The sequence below is a fragment of the Copidosoma floridanum genome, unplaced genomic scaffold, assembly GCF_036245765.1.
Source record: "Copidosoma floridanum isolate Cflo_tuat_1 unplaced genomic scaffold, Cflo_Japanese_pri ptg000021l, whole genome shotgun sequence".
NCBI classification, from domain to species: Eukaryota; Metazoa; Arthropoda; class Insecta; order Hymenoptera; family Encyrtidae; genus Copidosoma; species Copidosoma floridanum.
Genome location: NW_028321898.1, coordinates 21,946,737 through 21,963,671, shown reverse-complemented (window position 1 = coordinate 21,963,671; position 16,935 = coordinate 21,946,737). Strand labels below are relative to the sequence as shown.

The following is a 16,935-nucleotide window of genomic DNA, read 5'->3' as shown; positions in this document are numbered from 1 at the left end:
TTATAGTTGGCATTGTCGCGAAAATAAACATGGTAGCAGAGCGTGGTTGCCTTTACTAGTGCCAAACAGTGACTTGAATTCAAGCATTTGGAAAAAGCTTAAACTATTTTTAAGGATTTTGTACACCGTCGGCATCGACTGCACAAATCATACCCTTGGACTTGAGAGGAGAGAGTCGTTGTCAACAGGCAACACTCGGGCATTAGTGCTTATCATTTCAAGGCCTCCTTATTCATCGGCTCATACAACTCAGCTCGACCAGCGTATCTTCAGCGGTATTTTGATGAGCTGGAGTTGGTGGGAGAGGTCGGTGTTGTCATACGTTGCTTCGGCTAAGGTACAGTGCCTCTTCGCTCTCTTCATCTCGCTCCTTTGTTTTTAAAACATCTCGCACTCGTCGTTTTCAAGGCCAAATAGGTCGGTTATTTATTTAGATTCCAAAGGTTCTCGAATTTTTGAATGCTTATACATCTAGCCTTGTACGTAACGGAATATTTGCTTCCTTTTGTTTATATCGCACCTTTCTTTTCGTTCGTGAGCATTATTTTGTTTTCACAAGTTCGGCGTTTCTTTGGCATTTCATCAATAATATTGAAGAATTACTTGAAGAGCAATTAGTTAACTTCGAACTCGTTATGGATTTCCAAAAAACAATGTTAAAAACTCCTAAAGAAAAGCATTCGATTGGTTGGTTTAAGACGCAACTCGAAAATTTAGAAAAACAGTGGGACGAATTTTATAAGCCGCACAAGAAACTTCTAGCATCAAAGGAAAGATTTAAGGACGAGAAATATTTCGAGGAAGACTATTATTCCTCAGCGATTGCACAATATACAAATACGAAGACTTTGATTTTAGGAGTAATAAATCCAGGACGCAATCAGTCATCGTTACAGGGTGATAATAATTATGTCGATATAACTATGGAAAGCCCCTCCTATAGATCCCCTCTACCAAAAATCGAGCTGCCAAAATTTTCGGGTAAGCAACTTGAATGGGAAACATTCAAGGGAATGTTTATCGCGCTTGTACATGACGCTCCTACCATTCCGCCAATCTTGAAGTTGCAATACCTAATTCTCTCGCTCGAAGGTGAAGCGGCTAATCGATTCAAAAATCTTCAGATTACTGCCAAAAACTATGAAAGAGCTTGGTTGTCAATTCAAGATCGTTACGACAACAAAAAAGTTCTTCTCGCAACACACATGTCTCATATCATTTCATGCCCGTCTATGCAAAAGAAATCGGTCGCTGAAATAAATCGCATTATGGACGTCGTGCGCGAGACCAAACAAGCTCTTGAAAATTTGCGTATTCCCGCTGAAAGAATGGGAGAGTTGTGGCTAACGCATCATATAGTAAGTAAGCTCGATACATCAACACGCTTAGAGTGGGAACGAGAGGCTGATAAGGGTAACGAATATCCGACATATAACTCGCTCACCGAATTTCTCGAAAGGCTCGTTCGTGTGTTAGAAGCAGCTTCACCTACCACCTCAAGTAGCTCGAACTCTCAGTCGAAGTCAAGCTCGCAAAATTCATCGAACAAATCAAAATCGATAGCTGCGCACACAACAGAAGTTACCTCAAACAAGAAAAATGCATCGTGTCTCTGCTGTCGTGGAACGCACTATCTTTTCGCATGTCAAAACTTTAAAAATTTAAGCTTGTCTCAAAGATATGATTTTTGCAAAAAAGAGAAGTTGTGTTTGAATTGTCTTCAAACTTCTCATTTTGCCAAGCATTGCCCTTCGCCTAAACGATGCTTTGTCTGTCAGGGCAAACACCACACAAGGTTACATAACGATTCTCAAGGATCGACATCAAAACCTGCAGTTGTAAGCGACTCTTTGTCATCGTCTGACTCTAGAGACGCTTCTTCAGTCCATTTTTCGAGTCAGGGAATTGCTAAGAGTGTTTCAGCAGGCAAATCAATTCTTTTGGCTACTGCATCTGTAGCGCTAGCAGACGCACATGGCAACAAGGTCACTGTGCGTGCTCTCATCGATCCAGGAGCTGAGAGATCATTCATCGCGGAACATGTGCTTTCGCAGCTTTCACTCAAAGCTCAGAAAATCTCTCGCTTGATAACTGGCGTGGGAGCTGAGGTAACTTCGATCGCTCGAAAGGAAGTAAGTATCTCACTGCTCTCTAACGTCGATAAAAATTTTGTCATTCAGTTTTCGGCTTTGGTGTTGGACAAACTCACTAATCTCTTGCCAAAAGTCGAAGTTGATCAAAACCAATGGTCACATACGAAAAGTCTCAAACTGGCCGATCCTTTATTCTTTAAGCCAAGTCGAATCGATTGCATCCTCGGTGCAGATGTTTATTCATCAATCATCATTGACGGCTTAGTGAAAGGTCCAGCGGGAACCCCAATAGCTCAGAACTCTGTGTTCGGATGGATTCTGACAGGAGCTCCTGCGAATAGTCAATCGTGTCATCATTCTTCAGTTCAGGTGTTTCAAACATACACTGAACCCTCTCTCGATAAATTCATGGAGAAATTCTGGGAGATAGAGGAGGTCCCTCAAGAAAGACACCTCACCCCAGAAGAGCAATTTTGTGAAGATTACTTCTCTCTTACTTACGCTCGTAACCCTCAAGGTCGTTTCGTCGTTCGACTGCCATTTTTTAAGCAAGTCTCGTTTTCTGGTTCGCGAGATATAGCCGTAGCTTGTCTCTTTCGCTCTGAAAAGCGTCTAAACAAAAATCTACTCCTCGCCGACAAGTACAAGGCTTTTATGCAGGAGTACTTGGATTTAAAGCACATGGAATTAGTCCCGTTAAATCAAATTTCACGTGAAGCTTACTACATGCCTCATCATGCAGTTTTTAGACAAGATAAGCCTGAAAAAATCAGGGTAGTATTCAATGCTTCCCAAAAGGATGTAAGTAAATGTTCGCTTAATGATGCACTGTCTCCAGGTCCAAAACTTCAAGCGGACATCACAATCGTCTTAACTCGATGGCGATTTCAAAAATTAGTTTTTGTTACTGATATTATCAAAATGTTTCGACAGATTCTGATTCATCCTGATGATGCAGACTGGCAGCGCCTTGTGTGGCGACCCTCAGTTGAGCAGCCTTTGCAGGATTATAGAGCGCTTACCGTCACCTACGGCACGGCTCCAGCACCTTATTTGGCTCTTCGAGTACTCAAACAGCTGGCTCAGGACGGCCGTACGACGCATCCAGAGGCATCCAAGCTTCTGGACCATCAAATCTACGTGGACGACATATTCGGAGGCGCGGACGAAGTCGACTTAGCTATCGAACGACGTGATCAGCTGATCCAGCTTATAGCATCAGCAGGGATGGAGTTGGGTAAATGGTCAGCAAATAATTCAAGTCTTCTTGATGGAATTGTAGCTGGCAACATTGATGAGGTCCCCGTTGACGTGGACGAGGCGGTATCAACGCTAGGTCTCAGGTGGCTTCCTCAAGCCGATAATTTTATTTTCAAACCTACAATAGCACCCTCTCCATCGATCATAACAAAGAGAATTATTCTCTCAGAAACTGCTAAATTATTTGATCCATTAGGTTGGCTTGCACCGGTCATCGTAACTGCAAAAATCATGATGCAGGATCTATGGATCAATAAGTTCGATTGGGACGTACCGATTCGAGGAGATCTCTTGCAGCAGTGGATGAAGTTCCGTAACTCTCTGACAAAATTAGACGTCATTAAAGTGCCCAGATGGATAGGTTGTTCTGAAACATTTTCTTGGCAGCTTCACGGTTTTGCTGACGCTTCAAAGCGAGCCTACGCTGCAGCAGTCTACGCTGTAGTTCCTGGTCAATCTTCGGTTCTTCTTATGGCCAAAACAAAGGTCGCTCCAACAAAAATGGAGACTCTTCCTCGGTTGGAGCTCTGTGGAGCACTGTTGCTTGTTCGCCTAACTAAGCACCTGCTACCTAAGCTGCATCGACAACCACAGTACATTCACTTCTGGTCCGACTCCAAAGTCGTGCTGAATTGGCTAAAAGGTCATCCATCAAGATGGCAAACCTTCATCGCCAATCGAGTAAGCGAAATTACATCTTTGTATCCACAAGCTGAGTGGCGACATGTAATGTCCTCGTACAATGCTGCCGACTGCGCAACTCGAGGACTTACACCTCAGCAACTCTCCGAACATAGCCTGTGGTGGTCAGGACCCATATGGATGACATCACCACAATCGACATGGCCTTCAACAACAGATGATGACTACGCCGATCAACAGAACATTCAAGCATTGGTAATGCAGGAGGCAGCTTTACAAAAGCATGTCGACGACGACTGTCTGATATATCTGCAACGCTTCTCTAGTTTTGCTAAGATACGCCGTATCCTCGCCTATTGCGCGCGATGGATACTCAACGCTCGTCAGGTAACTGACAAACGTCAATACACTTACCTATCTGCTCAAGAGCTTTCTTGGGCTTCTGCCTCTTGTTTTAGAGCACTACAACGTCGACATTTTTCCATCGAATTGGAGCAGCTACAGGCCAACAAACCACTTTCTAAGCGAAGCAATTTGGTACGATTGGCACCTTACTTAGACGAGATTGGCCTCATTAGAGTTGGCGGCCGTTTAGAAAATGCTCCACTTCCATACAGTGAGCGACACCCTATCGTCCTGCCTGGCAATGACACAATTGTAAAGCGACTTGTCCAAGATACACACATTAAGACACTGCATGGAGGAGTACAACTCATGCTCTCACAGTTGTACCGAACTGTGTGGATCACACGAGCCCATCAGCTCGTCACACGAGTCTACCGGAATTGCTACAAATGCATCAGACACAACCAGAAAAGTGGACATCAGCAGATGGCTGCTCTACCAGCTCAAAGAGTTACTCCACTACGTCCATTCGCCATAACTGGGATAGACTACGCAGGGCCAATCCCAGTGCTTTTCTCCAAAGGTCGGGGTGCAAAAAGCACGAAAGGTTATGTAGTAATTTTTGTTTGCTTTGTAGTCAGAGCTGTCCACATCGAGATCGTGTCTGATCTTACGACCGACGCATTCATGGCTGCGTATGATCGCTTCACAGCTCGACGAGGAGTCTGCAACACGATCTACTCAGACAACGCAACAACATTTAAAAGGGCATCGGCGGAGCTCGGCCGCATGTTTTCTGAGACCTCTGAGTTCAACAAAACGGTAGCTGGTCAACTTGCAACTAGAGGCACAACATGGAAGTTTATTCCACCACGAGCGCCCCACTTTGGCGGCCTATGGGAGGCTGCAGTACGCAGCTTCAAGTATCACTTCAAAAGAGTAATTGGCGACTCCAAGCTTACTTTTGAAGAGCTTTCTACGCTGGCAGCTAAAGTTGAAGCTTGTCTAAACTCTCGCCCTCTATCCCCATTGAGTACAGAGCCCACCGAACTAACAGCTTTAACACCAGGGCACTTTCTCATTGGTTCATCGTGCCTCTCACATCCAGAAGAAGTCGAGAAAACGTTGCAGTTAAGCACTAGTAATCGCTGGAATTTGCTATGCCAAATGCGCAACTCTTTCTGGAAACGTTGGAGAGGCGAGGTGTTACAACAGCTTCAGCAACGTAACAAGTGGTTACATCCTCAACCCAATCTACAAATAGATGATATTGTACTGTTAAGGGATGATCTTACTCCGCCAACGAAGTGGCCACTTGGAAGAGTCACGACGCTCCATCCTGGTAAGGACGGACTCGTCAGAGCAGTCACTGTCAAGACGGCTGATAGTAGCTTTGTACGCCCTATCGTTAAGCTAATAAAGCTCCCAGTCAACACGGACGTTAATGATACCTACCAGCAGCTACAATTAACAAATACAACTTCTTAACAATCCATGTGAAGTGATTTCAGCAAATTCAACAACAAAAAATTGACATTTTAATAATTTAAAAGAATGTACTAGTATCGATTTTTTTCTTTTCAAACAATTTTTTTCTAATCGAAGATTCGTTATGTATTTTTTACTTTTGTGAAACTTATTTACATATTGTAAGAGGATGAGCGATCCTCATTCGCTTGTCTTGCCCTAGCATATGAGAGAAATTTCAGTTTTACATTTTTTTCTTTTTCATGAATTTTATATTAATTTTTTCTTTTTTTTGAGTTGCATACATATAAGAACTTATATTTTTTAATAATTAATTTGCTGTGATACAGCAAGGTGGGCGGTATGTTCACGAGAACGCGTTTTTAAAATGTAAACAAAGACCCTGAAGCTGCTGTTGCTGGTTGCGAGAGAGTACGGCCGAACTCAAACACATTCTTAAACGTCACATCCATGAACTAGCTTTTACACTTACATGTAAATTTACCAGCAAGTAAAATTTCGGCTATACTGGCTTTTCTCGCTCGCAGGCACGAGTAGTTAGGCTTTGTCTCTCGAGCAGATCAATCGCTCAGCAAAGCATAGTTGCGTCGTTAACGACCTTTTGCGACTTTTAACGTCGAACTTACCGAGTCTCGCTTAGCTCAAAGATTGTTCTGTTTTATTGTTTTTTTCTTCTAATCTAATCTTGTTAAGACTTTCAGTTGTTTCTTTATTCCGTTTTTCAAACAAGCAAGCAAGCACACATATTTTTGTTATATTATTAAGTTTATATTTATTGTTACCTGTTTGTTAATAAATCTGATTTTAAAAGTTAAACGAAACGAGTGCGTGATTGAATTATATTCTCGAGTTTCTTGCGAGATTTTGTCAAACCCTCGAAGAAACGCTTTTGACGCTGTAAAGGCAATATTTTGATCCGGCGGCATAAAAGTCGATATCGCGATACGCCGTTGGCTATTTAATTAAAAATTTATAGTTGGCATTGTCGCGAAAATAAACAAGTTTAATGGATTATTAAGTTTTGGAATTTATTATGAAACTAATGCATATGCTTCGAAAAAAAAAATTCTTCTTTTATTGTATTTAATACTAATGGTACTTATTATTGTGGATTATTAGATAACTTTATACTTACCTGTGAATACCCATGTTTTTTTAATTACGAAAGTTGTACAGAAGAATGTAAAAGTTATGCTGTTGTAAGAAAGGGCGTGTCGAAAAAGCTTTCTATTGTCATGAATTAGATGATTATGTTCCATCTATGCTTAATTTTCAAAGAACTAACGAGTTTATTGTTGTTCAAATTAAAAATATCAGAAATATATGTTTTTGTACAAATATTGAATACAAATTGTACTTAACAACAAAGTTGAATGATTTGGAAATCGAATAAAATAGATATATAAAAAAATACTATTTTTATTTAACTATGTACTCATTTTCGCAAAAATTCTATAAGAGTATTTATTCAGGTAAATTAAACTCCGTTTAAATTTTAAATAAAGTTTTTTTTTAATTTTTTTAAGTTACATTTTAATATGAACTCACACATACATTTTACATTTCAATTACTGTATTTAAACTTTATATAACATTTTTTACACTTTATTTTAGATACATTTACTTGTAACTTCTGACCAAGTTTCGCTCTGCCTCAAGAAAAGACTTTAAAAAAACTTTTTCTGAACAAGAACAAATTAAATTTTTTTTAAGTTTATTAAGCTTGATTTTTTTACGCGGGAATTCATACATAAAGATGAAAAAAAAAAAAAAAATACATCTGTTGTTCTTTTACAAGAATTCGTCGGGCTCCCGTGGCGCGTCGAGATCTCGGTAATGTATAACTGGTCTGAACTCGGGTCCACCACTGCAATTTTCAGCAAACAAGAAACAAACAAAATAATTAGTTTCGCGAAAAATAGCGGTATCGTGATGCGTCGTCTGGACCTACTGGATAGGAAGTACTAGTACAACAATGAACTAATGAATTAGGAATATTCAAGGAGAAATTTAGTTCAAATTTTCGTTATCACATTTGCTAAGGAACCCACTATTTTATAATGAAGTACAAAAATTATACATTCGAAGTACTGTATAAAAATTCACTTACTAAAATATGATAAAAATTTTTAAATTAAAAAGTATGCAGAAACGATCTATATTTCACCTAAGTAACAGAGAAACATGCTTCCGTTAGATGTTTGAAAGTACAAATGTGCTGATCATGGGTAACACTTGCTGATGAAATATTAATAAAAAACGAGTTTAGGTGTTACCGAATCCAGATTATAATCTGCTGGCACAATAAATTTGGGACTAAATCGTAAAACGTTTTTTTTTTCGTAACATATAAAATAATTCAACATCCAGCTGGTGGAGATCGTTATAAATAATAATCGGTCATGACACGAAATCTGGAGCAGCCCTGGTTAGTAAGTTAGGGATTGTTTTTGCGTGTACTTTTTTTTAAATCTCACTCAGAAAAATTGTGAAAAATTCTACGTTTGAACAATACAACTAGAGTTCCTCAGAAATACTAAGTAGATGTAAAAATGAGAATTTTGATGTTTCTTGGGAATCGTTATTAAACTATGGATAATTTTTTCTACTGGAGGTTAGTAGTATTGGTGTGGATAATTTGTCGCATCGCTTAAAATAATAGCCTAGTTGTTAGTATTTCAGTTAGCAACTGTTAACAATTTTCAATTAATAGTAATATTGTAATGGACAAACATAACAACAGTTTTAAAACTAAGCCAATTGCCAATGTGTGTTTATCATTGATCACAGCTTAAAAATGCGACACTCCAAAAAGTGAACAAAGCGATTTCTTACCGTCCTCTGTTGAAACCACCACGATTCGACCTTGGCATACCAAAACCACCGCCAAATCCGGGACCATAGCCACCACCAAAACCACCTCGATTGTTGCCAAAGTTACCTCCAAAATTGCCTGCGAATCTACTTGGAGTCCGAGAGCTTAAATAAACGTAAAGAAAAACGAGCCATATTTTACTTGATGTGATGTCAGGGACCAAAGTGGTACTGAATTGATCCAAGGGCCAACGACTATTGTACAACTATCGTAATTTTTTTTAAGTTCTACATAAAATTATGAGCAATGATAAAAAAAATTTTTTAAAAGCAATATCAGATCATTCAGACACATGGTTCAAGTCCCTGCTGTAAAATTGGTCCTTGCCAATAAGTAACATACAACTTTTGAAATCTCAAGTTATAAAAAAATAAGATAAATGTATAACTTTGTTAAACGTTATCTTCTTGACTCTATACATATACGTTGGTCACGTAGTTTTTATAATTATAATTAAAATGCGTATTAAGTAGCTTGTAAGGCAGCTTTGCTACAGGAAACAAACAAAAATCAGTTAAAAAATCGACATACCCTCCAGAGTTAAAAGATCCATAACCAGGTTCTCTGACAGGTTCCCTTGGGGGTGCCTTGTTTCCTGGATGCTCAGGCAGTTGCGGCCTCTTTGGATCTTTCAAGTAATTGTTGAAGTACTCAGCCTCGGCTTTTACTTCTGCAACTTTCTCCCCATGCTTGTTGAAAATATGCTTGCGAATGAAATCTGGACCCTTGAATTTTTTGCCACTGAGCGGACACAACCACTTGTCTTTCGACAACTCCTGTGTATTCGCTTGGACAAACTTTTCCACCTCACTGTCAAGCAGTTAAGTAAATTTTAAGTCTATCAATAATAAAAATGAAAAGTGAAAATTATAAAATGATTTTTACGTTTCTGCATTCTTTGCTCCAAGTTTCTCGTAATCGCTGGGAGTAACTGTAGCTACTGGTGCAAGGAACGCAGCCATTTTGCTTTCAAAATTTTTGCAGTACTCCATGATTTCATTGCTAGATACTTTGTTAGCTGGAGGTGCACCTCTAACGTGCAAAATACCGCATCGATTAGGCATTTCATCTTCATTTGGATATTCACAATGGTTGTAATAATCGACAGAGTGTACAATTCGCAGATAGAGGATTAGCTTATCCAAAACTTTAGTGAGGGAAGGGTCCTTTTCAACTTTCTCCTCTCCTTCGCCTGATAGCTGTCCTTCTTCATGATCGCCCGAGACACCAAGTAACTCTTCTTCTTCCGCGGAGGCTTCTTCAATAAGATAGTCAGTGATATTTTTCAAGATTGGATTTTTGGAAGACAGCCCAAATGCCTGAAAAATTTGTTCATCAGGACATTAGATTAAAACGCATAAACCCTCTATATTTGTTTCATAACTATTAAATCATACTTACAGCTTGTTCTATATCAATAGCAGCCTGTTCTTTTTTGGCCTCATCATCCTTAGGAATGTCTTTTTTCAACTCCATCCATAGACCTGAACGATTATCTAGACTATGCACAATTTTCGCGCTCAACTTGATATCGTTTCTCACAATTTGCTTATGACAAGTTATGCCATTGACATTGCGAATGCGTCGGGATAGGTCACGATTCACAATAGCACCGAGTTCGCAATCCCTTAACTGAAGGTAAAATCACAAAATGTATGTTACAATTGAGTTTGATTAAATTAAAAAATTAGAAATAAAATTGGTACCCTTATATTATTTAAACTCCAACATATTTCTTTGATATTGATTTGTCTTTCAAATGAAACCCAACCACGACGGAACCACCTTCTTTCTGGTTGGGGATCAGCAATAGCTACTCTTAAAAATCCAGGGAAACGTTTACACATCTAAAAATATAATGATTAACAATTTCTTTTGTTTTTGCTGAATATCCTCAAAACTTTCAGTAAAAAATGGAATACTCACAGCTTCAACCTCTGCTTTTGTGATTGTTGGGGCTAAATTTCTAAGAAATATACTGCTAGTTTTATGCAGAGCACGAGGTTCTTTTTCACTTGCCAAATCAATCACCGACTCATCTTTCTTTTTTGGCTTTTCTGGTTGAGGCTCGGGTGTGCTTTCCTTTTCCGCTTCTTGAGTTTCAGGTACCTCCTTCTCAACTTCAGTCTCAGCTTCAGCTTCAGCTACTGCCTCAGCTTCTGCTTCTGCTTCTGCTTCAGGTTCAGCCTCAGTCTCTTTCTCTTCTTTTGATTCTTCTCTCTCTTCTAGTGTAGCTACAAACAAAATAAATTGATAAACAATTGTTTAAAAATTGAAAATACCATACAAAATAATTTACTCACGAGGAGGCCCAGGTGGGGTACCAGGTTTGTTACTGGTATCACTGTCAGAGGAACTACTGCTGCTACTGCTGCTACTACTGCTGTTACTGGTAGTTCGCTTGCGTTTCTTCAAGTTAGGTTCCTCAGATTTTTCAGCTTCCTCCTCCGGCTCGGTCTCCTTTTCCTCTTGTTCTTCTTCATCTTTACTTTCTTCGGCTTCTTTGGTCTCAGCTTCTTCAGCCGGGGTTTCCTTTGGTTGCTCTTTCTCGGGCTCTTTCATCTCGACATCACCGTTTTGATCTTTGTTTTTGGCATCTTCAGGTTTTGCTTCACTTGGCTTTTCAGGTTCGTCTGGCTTTTCAACCTTAATTTTGACTGAAAAATTAATAACGCTTGTTACAACAAAGCTTAATCGTAAGGAATATGCCTTTATTTTTAATGTTGTACAAACCAGTTTCCTTTATTTCCTTATCAACCTCTTTCTTGATAATAGGCACTTTGATAGGGATTTCCTTTATTGGCAGACTAAGGGGCTTGGCGTCTAAGACCTTCAGGTCTTCTTCGGTGCCACCTTCTAGCTTAATAACAACTGCATCGAGCAGACGTAACAGTTGATCGCTCTGGTCTGCGTCAACTGACACCTTGTCGATTTCCATTTTATCAAGCAATTCAAGGAACACTTCAACGCGTTTCTGGAAATGTAACATACGTTACGTGAAATAAATGTTTAGGGAATTATGTGAAATTCTTCTGTGGCTATAGCTTACTTTTAATGAAGAAAGTTGATCGTCTTTTCGTTTGACGGATTCTTCTGGATGATATTTGATTTTGAACCTGGTGGTGTGCAAATAAAAAGAAATACTCTCATCAGTATGTGATTGTGTATTTATGTACTTAAGTATCTATATTTAACAACTAGCTAATATATGTTATGTTGCAATACATTATATGATAATATTTAAGGCCATTAAAAACTTTGTTGCAGGTAATTTGTGCGATTTTCAGTTTCGTTAACAACTGCTCATTTGTTTTTTTCTAATTTTTTTTTTCTGTTACATACAGTTGGAGCATAAATGTCTCATTGAATTTACGTTTTAAATATGCCCATTGGAAGAATTTGTTGATCAAACAGATTAAAATTGAATAACAGAAAAGTTTAATAAAAAGCTATTTAACTTCATGTGATAAAACTTGAAAATACTGGACAATAATCAACATTATTTGTTCATAAAGAAAAAATTGAAATCAATTCCATTGGCTCAAACAAATGTATATACACCTATAATAAATTATCATTATAGACTATCTATTATTAATTATATTACATGTATTGACAGTATAATATGTCAATATGACCCAATGCTTAAATGGATCCTCACCTGTGTCACCACATGCATTCATCGTAGCTCGATGAATTTAAACGCTCTTTTTGTTATAAATATTCATCAGCAAAAAATGAAATCGCGGTTTTAAGTTTTCCCTAATTGTGAACGGGTTTAAAACGCGACCTAATGCCCGGGCATCAACTAGGCCTTGCGCGCCTAGGACACCTTTGAATTGGTTATTTCATTGTTTACCATATATCTCTTTTAATGCAAGCAATGTTTTTTTAGACGAGAGCTAAGCTAAGAACGGAATTTGCAACTATTTTGCGTCAATGCGAGTCTTTTCTTCGACGACGCGTGTGTCGCTTTAGATCTCGCTCGCGCAAACAAATCAATCATTTGTGCGCATTTTTTAAATTGAAGCTGAGACCCATGCCATGACTGCTTGCTGTAGGGATAGACAGACATTCTATTGACATTTTTTGTTAAATTAATACCTAGCATTGTATTTCTTTGTTTATTTCAAGGGATAGCATACATTAGTTACGATTATTAAGGATCCGACTTGTGCATGGCGATTGCTTTTTAAACAAACAATCGTGAATACTCTTGACATTATTCTTCCTCTGTGTTCATATAGTACTTATTTGTGCTATTGCTCAAATGAGTTGATTGTATGATTAATGATATTCAGTAAAAAAAGGAAATCACTCTACAATTAACTGATATAAAATTAAATAACATAAATTTAATATGTCATAAAAAAAAGTAGTAGGTATTTGTCAAGGCAAAATTTTAAAAGGGTAAAAAGTTAAAATTAACAGACACGGAGGAAAATATAAATGTATAAGTGACAATCATGCATGAAATTTAACAATAAAAATTCGAAGGAACGTATTTACAAACAAAGGTGGTGTTATAAAAAAACCAATGCAATGAAATGTGTGACCAAAACTTACCATTCCTCGTCCTTATGTGCAATAAAGAATTCATTAAGCTGCTGCCTCCTGAATTCTTGTTTGTACTCGTTGTAACGTTTGATTGCTTCCTCATCTGTAATGGAATCTTCTTGGGTTGCCAAGAATGCTTTGAAAGTCATCATAGGGGGCTGAGTCTCTACATTGGAATTATTGAAGGCCCCTCCAGTCACTTCTCGACTGCAACATACGTATCAAGACGTATAACTTCACATTTGTTTATTACATTTACACAAATATACCTCATCCTTGCCAACAACTTTGGAGTCAAGCGACTCCTCTTAACCGGCCTATGAAAATTCATTTTCTAATCACTGTCTAGTAGCAGACTAAATATTATTCAACCTTTGTTTTACATTCAAAAAAAGGTTATGATTGACACATCGCTATTGTAAACTCGCCGAAACAATAGCACATCGCCGACGAAAACAAACGGCATCTCACCTGCTATTATTGTTGCTATGGTTACCATAGTGGTGATTGGCAGGATGGTTGGGTGGATAGTGATCGGGTCCCCATGCTGACCCTCTTCCGCCACCACCACCACCACCACCGCCACCGACGCCACCTCCGCCACCACCACCTCCAGGGTTAGGTTCCCTCTCACCATAGTAGTCATAGGAGTGTCCACCTCGAGGGGGTCGGTCGTCCCATTCACCTCGCATACGCTTCATCGGGGGCGCCATATCCTGCGACCGAGCTGGACTGTAGCGTTCCCTGCCACCTCCACCTCGGTAATCTCGATAGTCCGGTCTTGCTCGAGGTCTGTTGGACCAATCCCTGCACGTGGGGGTAGAGGATTAGATGTATAAGGTTTCAAGATAGCTTTGTTGATTTCAACATTCGTTGATGTTTTAACTCAATAAAATTTGAAGAGGTTAGTCAATGGAAATTATAGATTTTTAACTACCTATCTGGCCAGTCATCTCCTCCTCCTCTTCGTCTATCATCTCTGCCGCGTCCTTCTCTGTACGATTCTGTTCTTTCTCCTCTGAATTTGTCCCTACGCTTTCTGTCGTACTCATCATCGGAGTCTCCCATGTTGATTTACAAAATCATACAAATCTGAAACACAAATGTAGCACTTTAACAATCTTTATTTTTGACTTTATATTATTTTCACATTTTAACTTTGTGTAAAATTAGACATTATAATCTTTACTAACAGATGCAAATATTATTGAACAAAATATAAACATCATTTAATTTTCCTTCTTACAAATAAGCCTGACAGATAAATAATTTACCCAAAGTTAAAACTATCAAGTAAAACGACTCAAGTATAGAAAAACTATTATTTAAGATGGGCTGTTTCAAAATATCTGCAAGTCATCAGTAAACATTGACCTCAAACACCAAGCCTCCCTGTATTCCTAGTTTACGTGTGTTTACAAGAAATCCACTGAAACTTTAAATGAACCTAACATGAAAAAGACCTCCTCAGGCTAAGACAATAAGCTTTTCAAAATAAAAACCCAAGCATCTTCTGGAACTCCAAGGAAGCCGGTGGTGCATAAACTCGGCATAACTACCCCACGCGGGATCTCCTGTTCTACTTTGCTCGGCTTACGCGGGTCATGAAAGTTCTATTGCCCTCGCCTTCTGTCGTTCACCTTGAGCACAAAACACTGTGCCTGTACTCGCTGCAGCTGCTCACCTTTTCAGTGATACCAAGATATATATCTGTTCCTGGTGAAGAGACAATTGGTGGCGTCTTCGAGTTCTTTGATTTACTCCGTACAAATGTATCTATTCACGAAACTCTCACGACGACAACGGTGATGACGACGACGTCAGCAATGGCTGCTACGCGCTACGCGTGGAATACCCACGTGACTCCTTTAAAAATTTCGGAATAAAAAAGTAGCTGTGCGCATGCGTGGCTTTTAATAGCGCCATATTTCAAGTTTTTATTTCACGTAAGAGTTCAAAGTATACACTGGAATAATATAAATTCGATTTCCGGAGTCCATATAATTTTTCATACGGGCATTAAGTACAGGCAAAAAAATATAGGCCTATACAGTTATTGCGGAAAGAAAATAGGAGCCGTGTCCTTAAGAATACGATCACTAGTCTATTTGTTATTGTTACCATGTACGTAATCGTTTAATTTCGTATCCTATACGACTCTTCAAAGTCAAAAATTTTGAGTACAAGCCACGCATGTTTCAAGATGTATAGGTATAATTATGCATTGTCTTTGCACTTCGTCTCTTTACACCAAGTGTGTAAAATGTAAGCAGGTGTGGGGTTTACTTGACAAAAACTTCATTGTTTCATCTCATGAACAATACATTTGATTACTCCATGTCAACACCTTTTGTTGATAATATAAATCAATAAATGTTTCAAGAAAATAATGAAAAATTAATTACGTTACTATAAAATATGTAAAAAATCTTTAATACTAGCTTCTGTGTGAAAAAAATATCGATGTGCCTTTTCGTTGCTTGATAATAACAGTTTTCGTATGCATATCCTTCTGGCCGTAAATAAAGGCTATTTTTCCTATAACCGAGGGCACAGTAAAAACGTCCAAATGTCACGAAAAACGTCCCGAGACAGGGAAAAATATTTTTTACTTAAGTAGTAACTGCCATTTTAGTCGTGATAAAAAATGTTGATACTTGAATTCAACACAGCAAATGCTACGATTGGATCCAGTGGTCATCTCCCCCTGACTTTAATTGATTTATTCAATAACTCGAGCGAGGATGGCGTGTGTGTGCGAAGGTTAATATTATGCAGACGTGATTCATGCAGTTGCTCATTTTAAAAATATTTCTGTTCATACCCAACCATTGAGTCTTACTTATCTATTTCATCAAAATTTTCTGGTTTTTCCGATGGTTAGTCATACTTGCGATGTTTTATGTGTACATCTTAGCTGCGATGCATGGAAAATCCGAACATTAGATAACTTGCAAAAAATACTGAGAAATTAGAGGTCATAGTTCGATGGAAAGATGGTGAGGCGTTCTCATTAAAGTTTCATCAAAAACAAGAAGTTGCATCATTATACCCAAGTAACCATATCAGCTTAATCACAACTGAACTTATTTTTAAAGGAATTATATAACGTATTTTTATTTAAAAATATGTTTTATGCAATTCTGAATGTAAGTTATAAAATTTCGTCAAAATAATTTTTGAGTCAACCATCGAAATAACGTAAATTGTCTGCCGGTTTTCAATCTACGAGATCACTTATCTCGAAATATGTAAGTATTGCATAAATTAAATGTATAGCTTCATAAGATTATATTGTTATCAACGTTTACTTCTTGTAAGTTGAAATTCTAAGTCATAGATCAACGTTACGAAATATTGCAAAAGTAGCAGCGATTGTAGGCTCACTGAGAGAATGATTTGTTAGTAATTAATTTCATATGTTAACTATTAACTTACGTATAATATGCATCCCGTGTGGTGCCATCTAAGGCGGTGCAGGTTCAACATAAATGTGGCATGTTAACTATTAACATGCCGCCTGTGTCAGTTAAAATTTAAAAAGTTATAAGGAATACGTAAGCTAATTTTCTGTTAACATACTTGTACGTTGACAGTAAACAAATCCTTCTCTCAGTGTGGAGTAAAATGTTGGTAATACGACAATGTTTTGATGTTGCAAAAAACCACAATTTC

At 38.3% G+C, this 16,935-nt stretch overlaps 2 protein-coding genes across 2 annotated transcripts; one reads left to right on the top strand and one right to left on the bottom strand.

Annotated features, from left to right (window-relative positions):
- Positions 1-1,268: 1,268 nt before the first annotated feature.
- On the top strand, positions 1,269-5,828 carry LOC106642609 (uncharacterized). Its single transcript, XM_089594791.1, has 6 exons — positions 1,269-1,358; positions 2,181-2,894; positions 3,027-4,382; positions 4,494-4,611; positions 4,722-4,907; positions 4,978-5,828. Exons 1-6 carry the CDS (start codon positions 1,269-1,271, stop codon positions 5,826-5,828), a joined length of 3,315 nt encoding a protein of 1,104 aa, XP_089450917.1.
- Positions 5,829-7,588: 1,760 nt separating this feature from the next.
- Ars2 (arsenic resistance protein 2) lies at positions 7,589-15,080 on the bottom strand. Its single transcript, XM_089594306.1, has 15 exons — positions 14,945-15,080; positions 14,198-14,352; positions 13,732-14,067; positions 13,270-13,467; positions 11,753-11,819; positions 11,437-11,677; positions 11,007-11,360; positions 10,873-10,937; positions 10,630-10,812; positions 10,410-10,550; positions 10,105-10,335; positions 9,589-10,022; positions 9,235-9,513; positions 8,664-8,807; positions 7,589-7,695 (listed from the first exon to the last, which is right to left on the bottom strand). The coding sequence occupies exons 2-15, from the start codon at positions 14,326-14,328 to the stop codon at positions 7,620-7,622; spliced, it is 2,880 nt and encodes a 959-aa protein (XP_089450432.1). The 5' UTR covers positions 14,329-14,352; positions 14,945-15,080; the 3' UTR covers positions 7,589-7,619.
- Between the last annotated feature and the right edge of the window lie 1,855 nt (positions 15,081-16,935).

What these genes read in the sequence shown, in the direction of transcription:
- LOC106642609 (XM_089594791.1), top strand. Translation starts at nt 1,269, where the DNA reads ATGGACGTCGTGCGCGAGACCAAACAAGCTCTTGAAAATTTGCGTATT. An exon ending in TCAATGCTTCCCAAAAGGAT is followed by an intron (nt 2,895 to 3,026) that starts GTAAGTAAATGT and finishes ATGTTTCGACAG; the next exon opens with ATTCTGATTCATCCTGATGA. An exon ending in AAATGCTCCACTTCCATACA is followed by an intron (nt 4,612 to 4,721) that starts GTGAGCGACACC and finishes ATGCTCTCACAG; the next exon opens with TTGTACCGAACTGTGTGGAT.
- Ars2 (XM_089594306.1), bottom strand. Translation starts at nt 14,328, where the DNA reads ATGGGAGACTCCGATGATGAGTACGACAGAAAGCGTAGGGACAAATTC. An exon ending in AGGCTGAACCTGAAGCAGAA is followed by an intron (nt 10,813 to 10,872) that starts GCAGAAGCAGAA and finishes GTTGAGAAGGAG; the next exon opens with GTACCTGAAACTCAAGAAGC. An exon ending in GGTGGTTTCAACAGAGGACG is followed by an intron (nt 7,696 to 8,663) that starts GTAAGAAATCGC and finishes TGAAAATTGCAG; the next exon opens with TGGTGGACCCGAGTTCAGAC.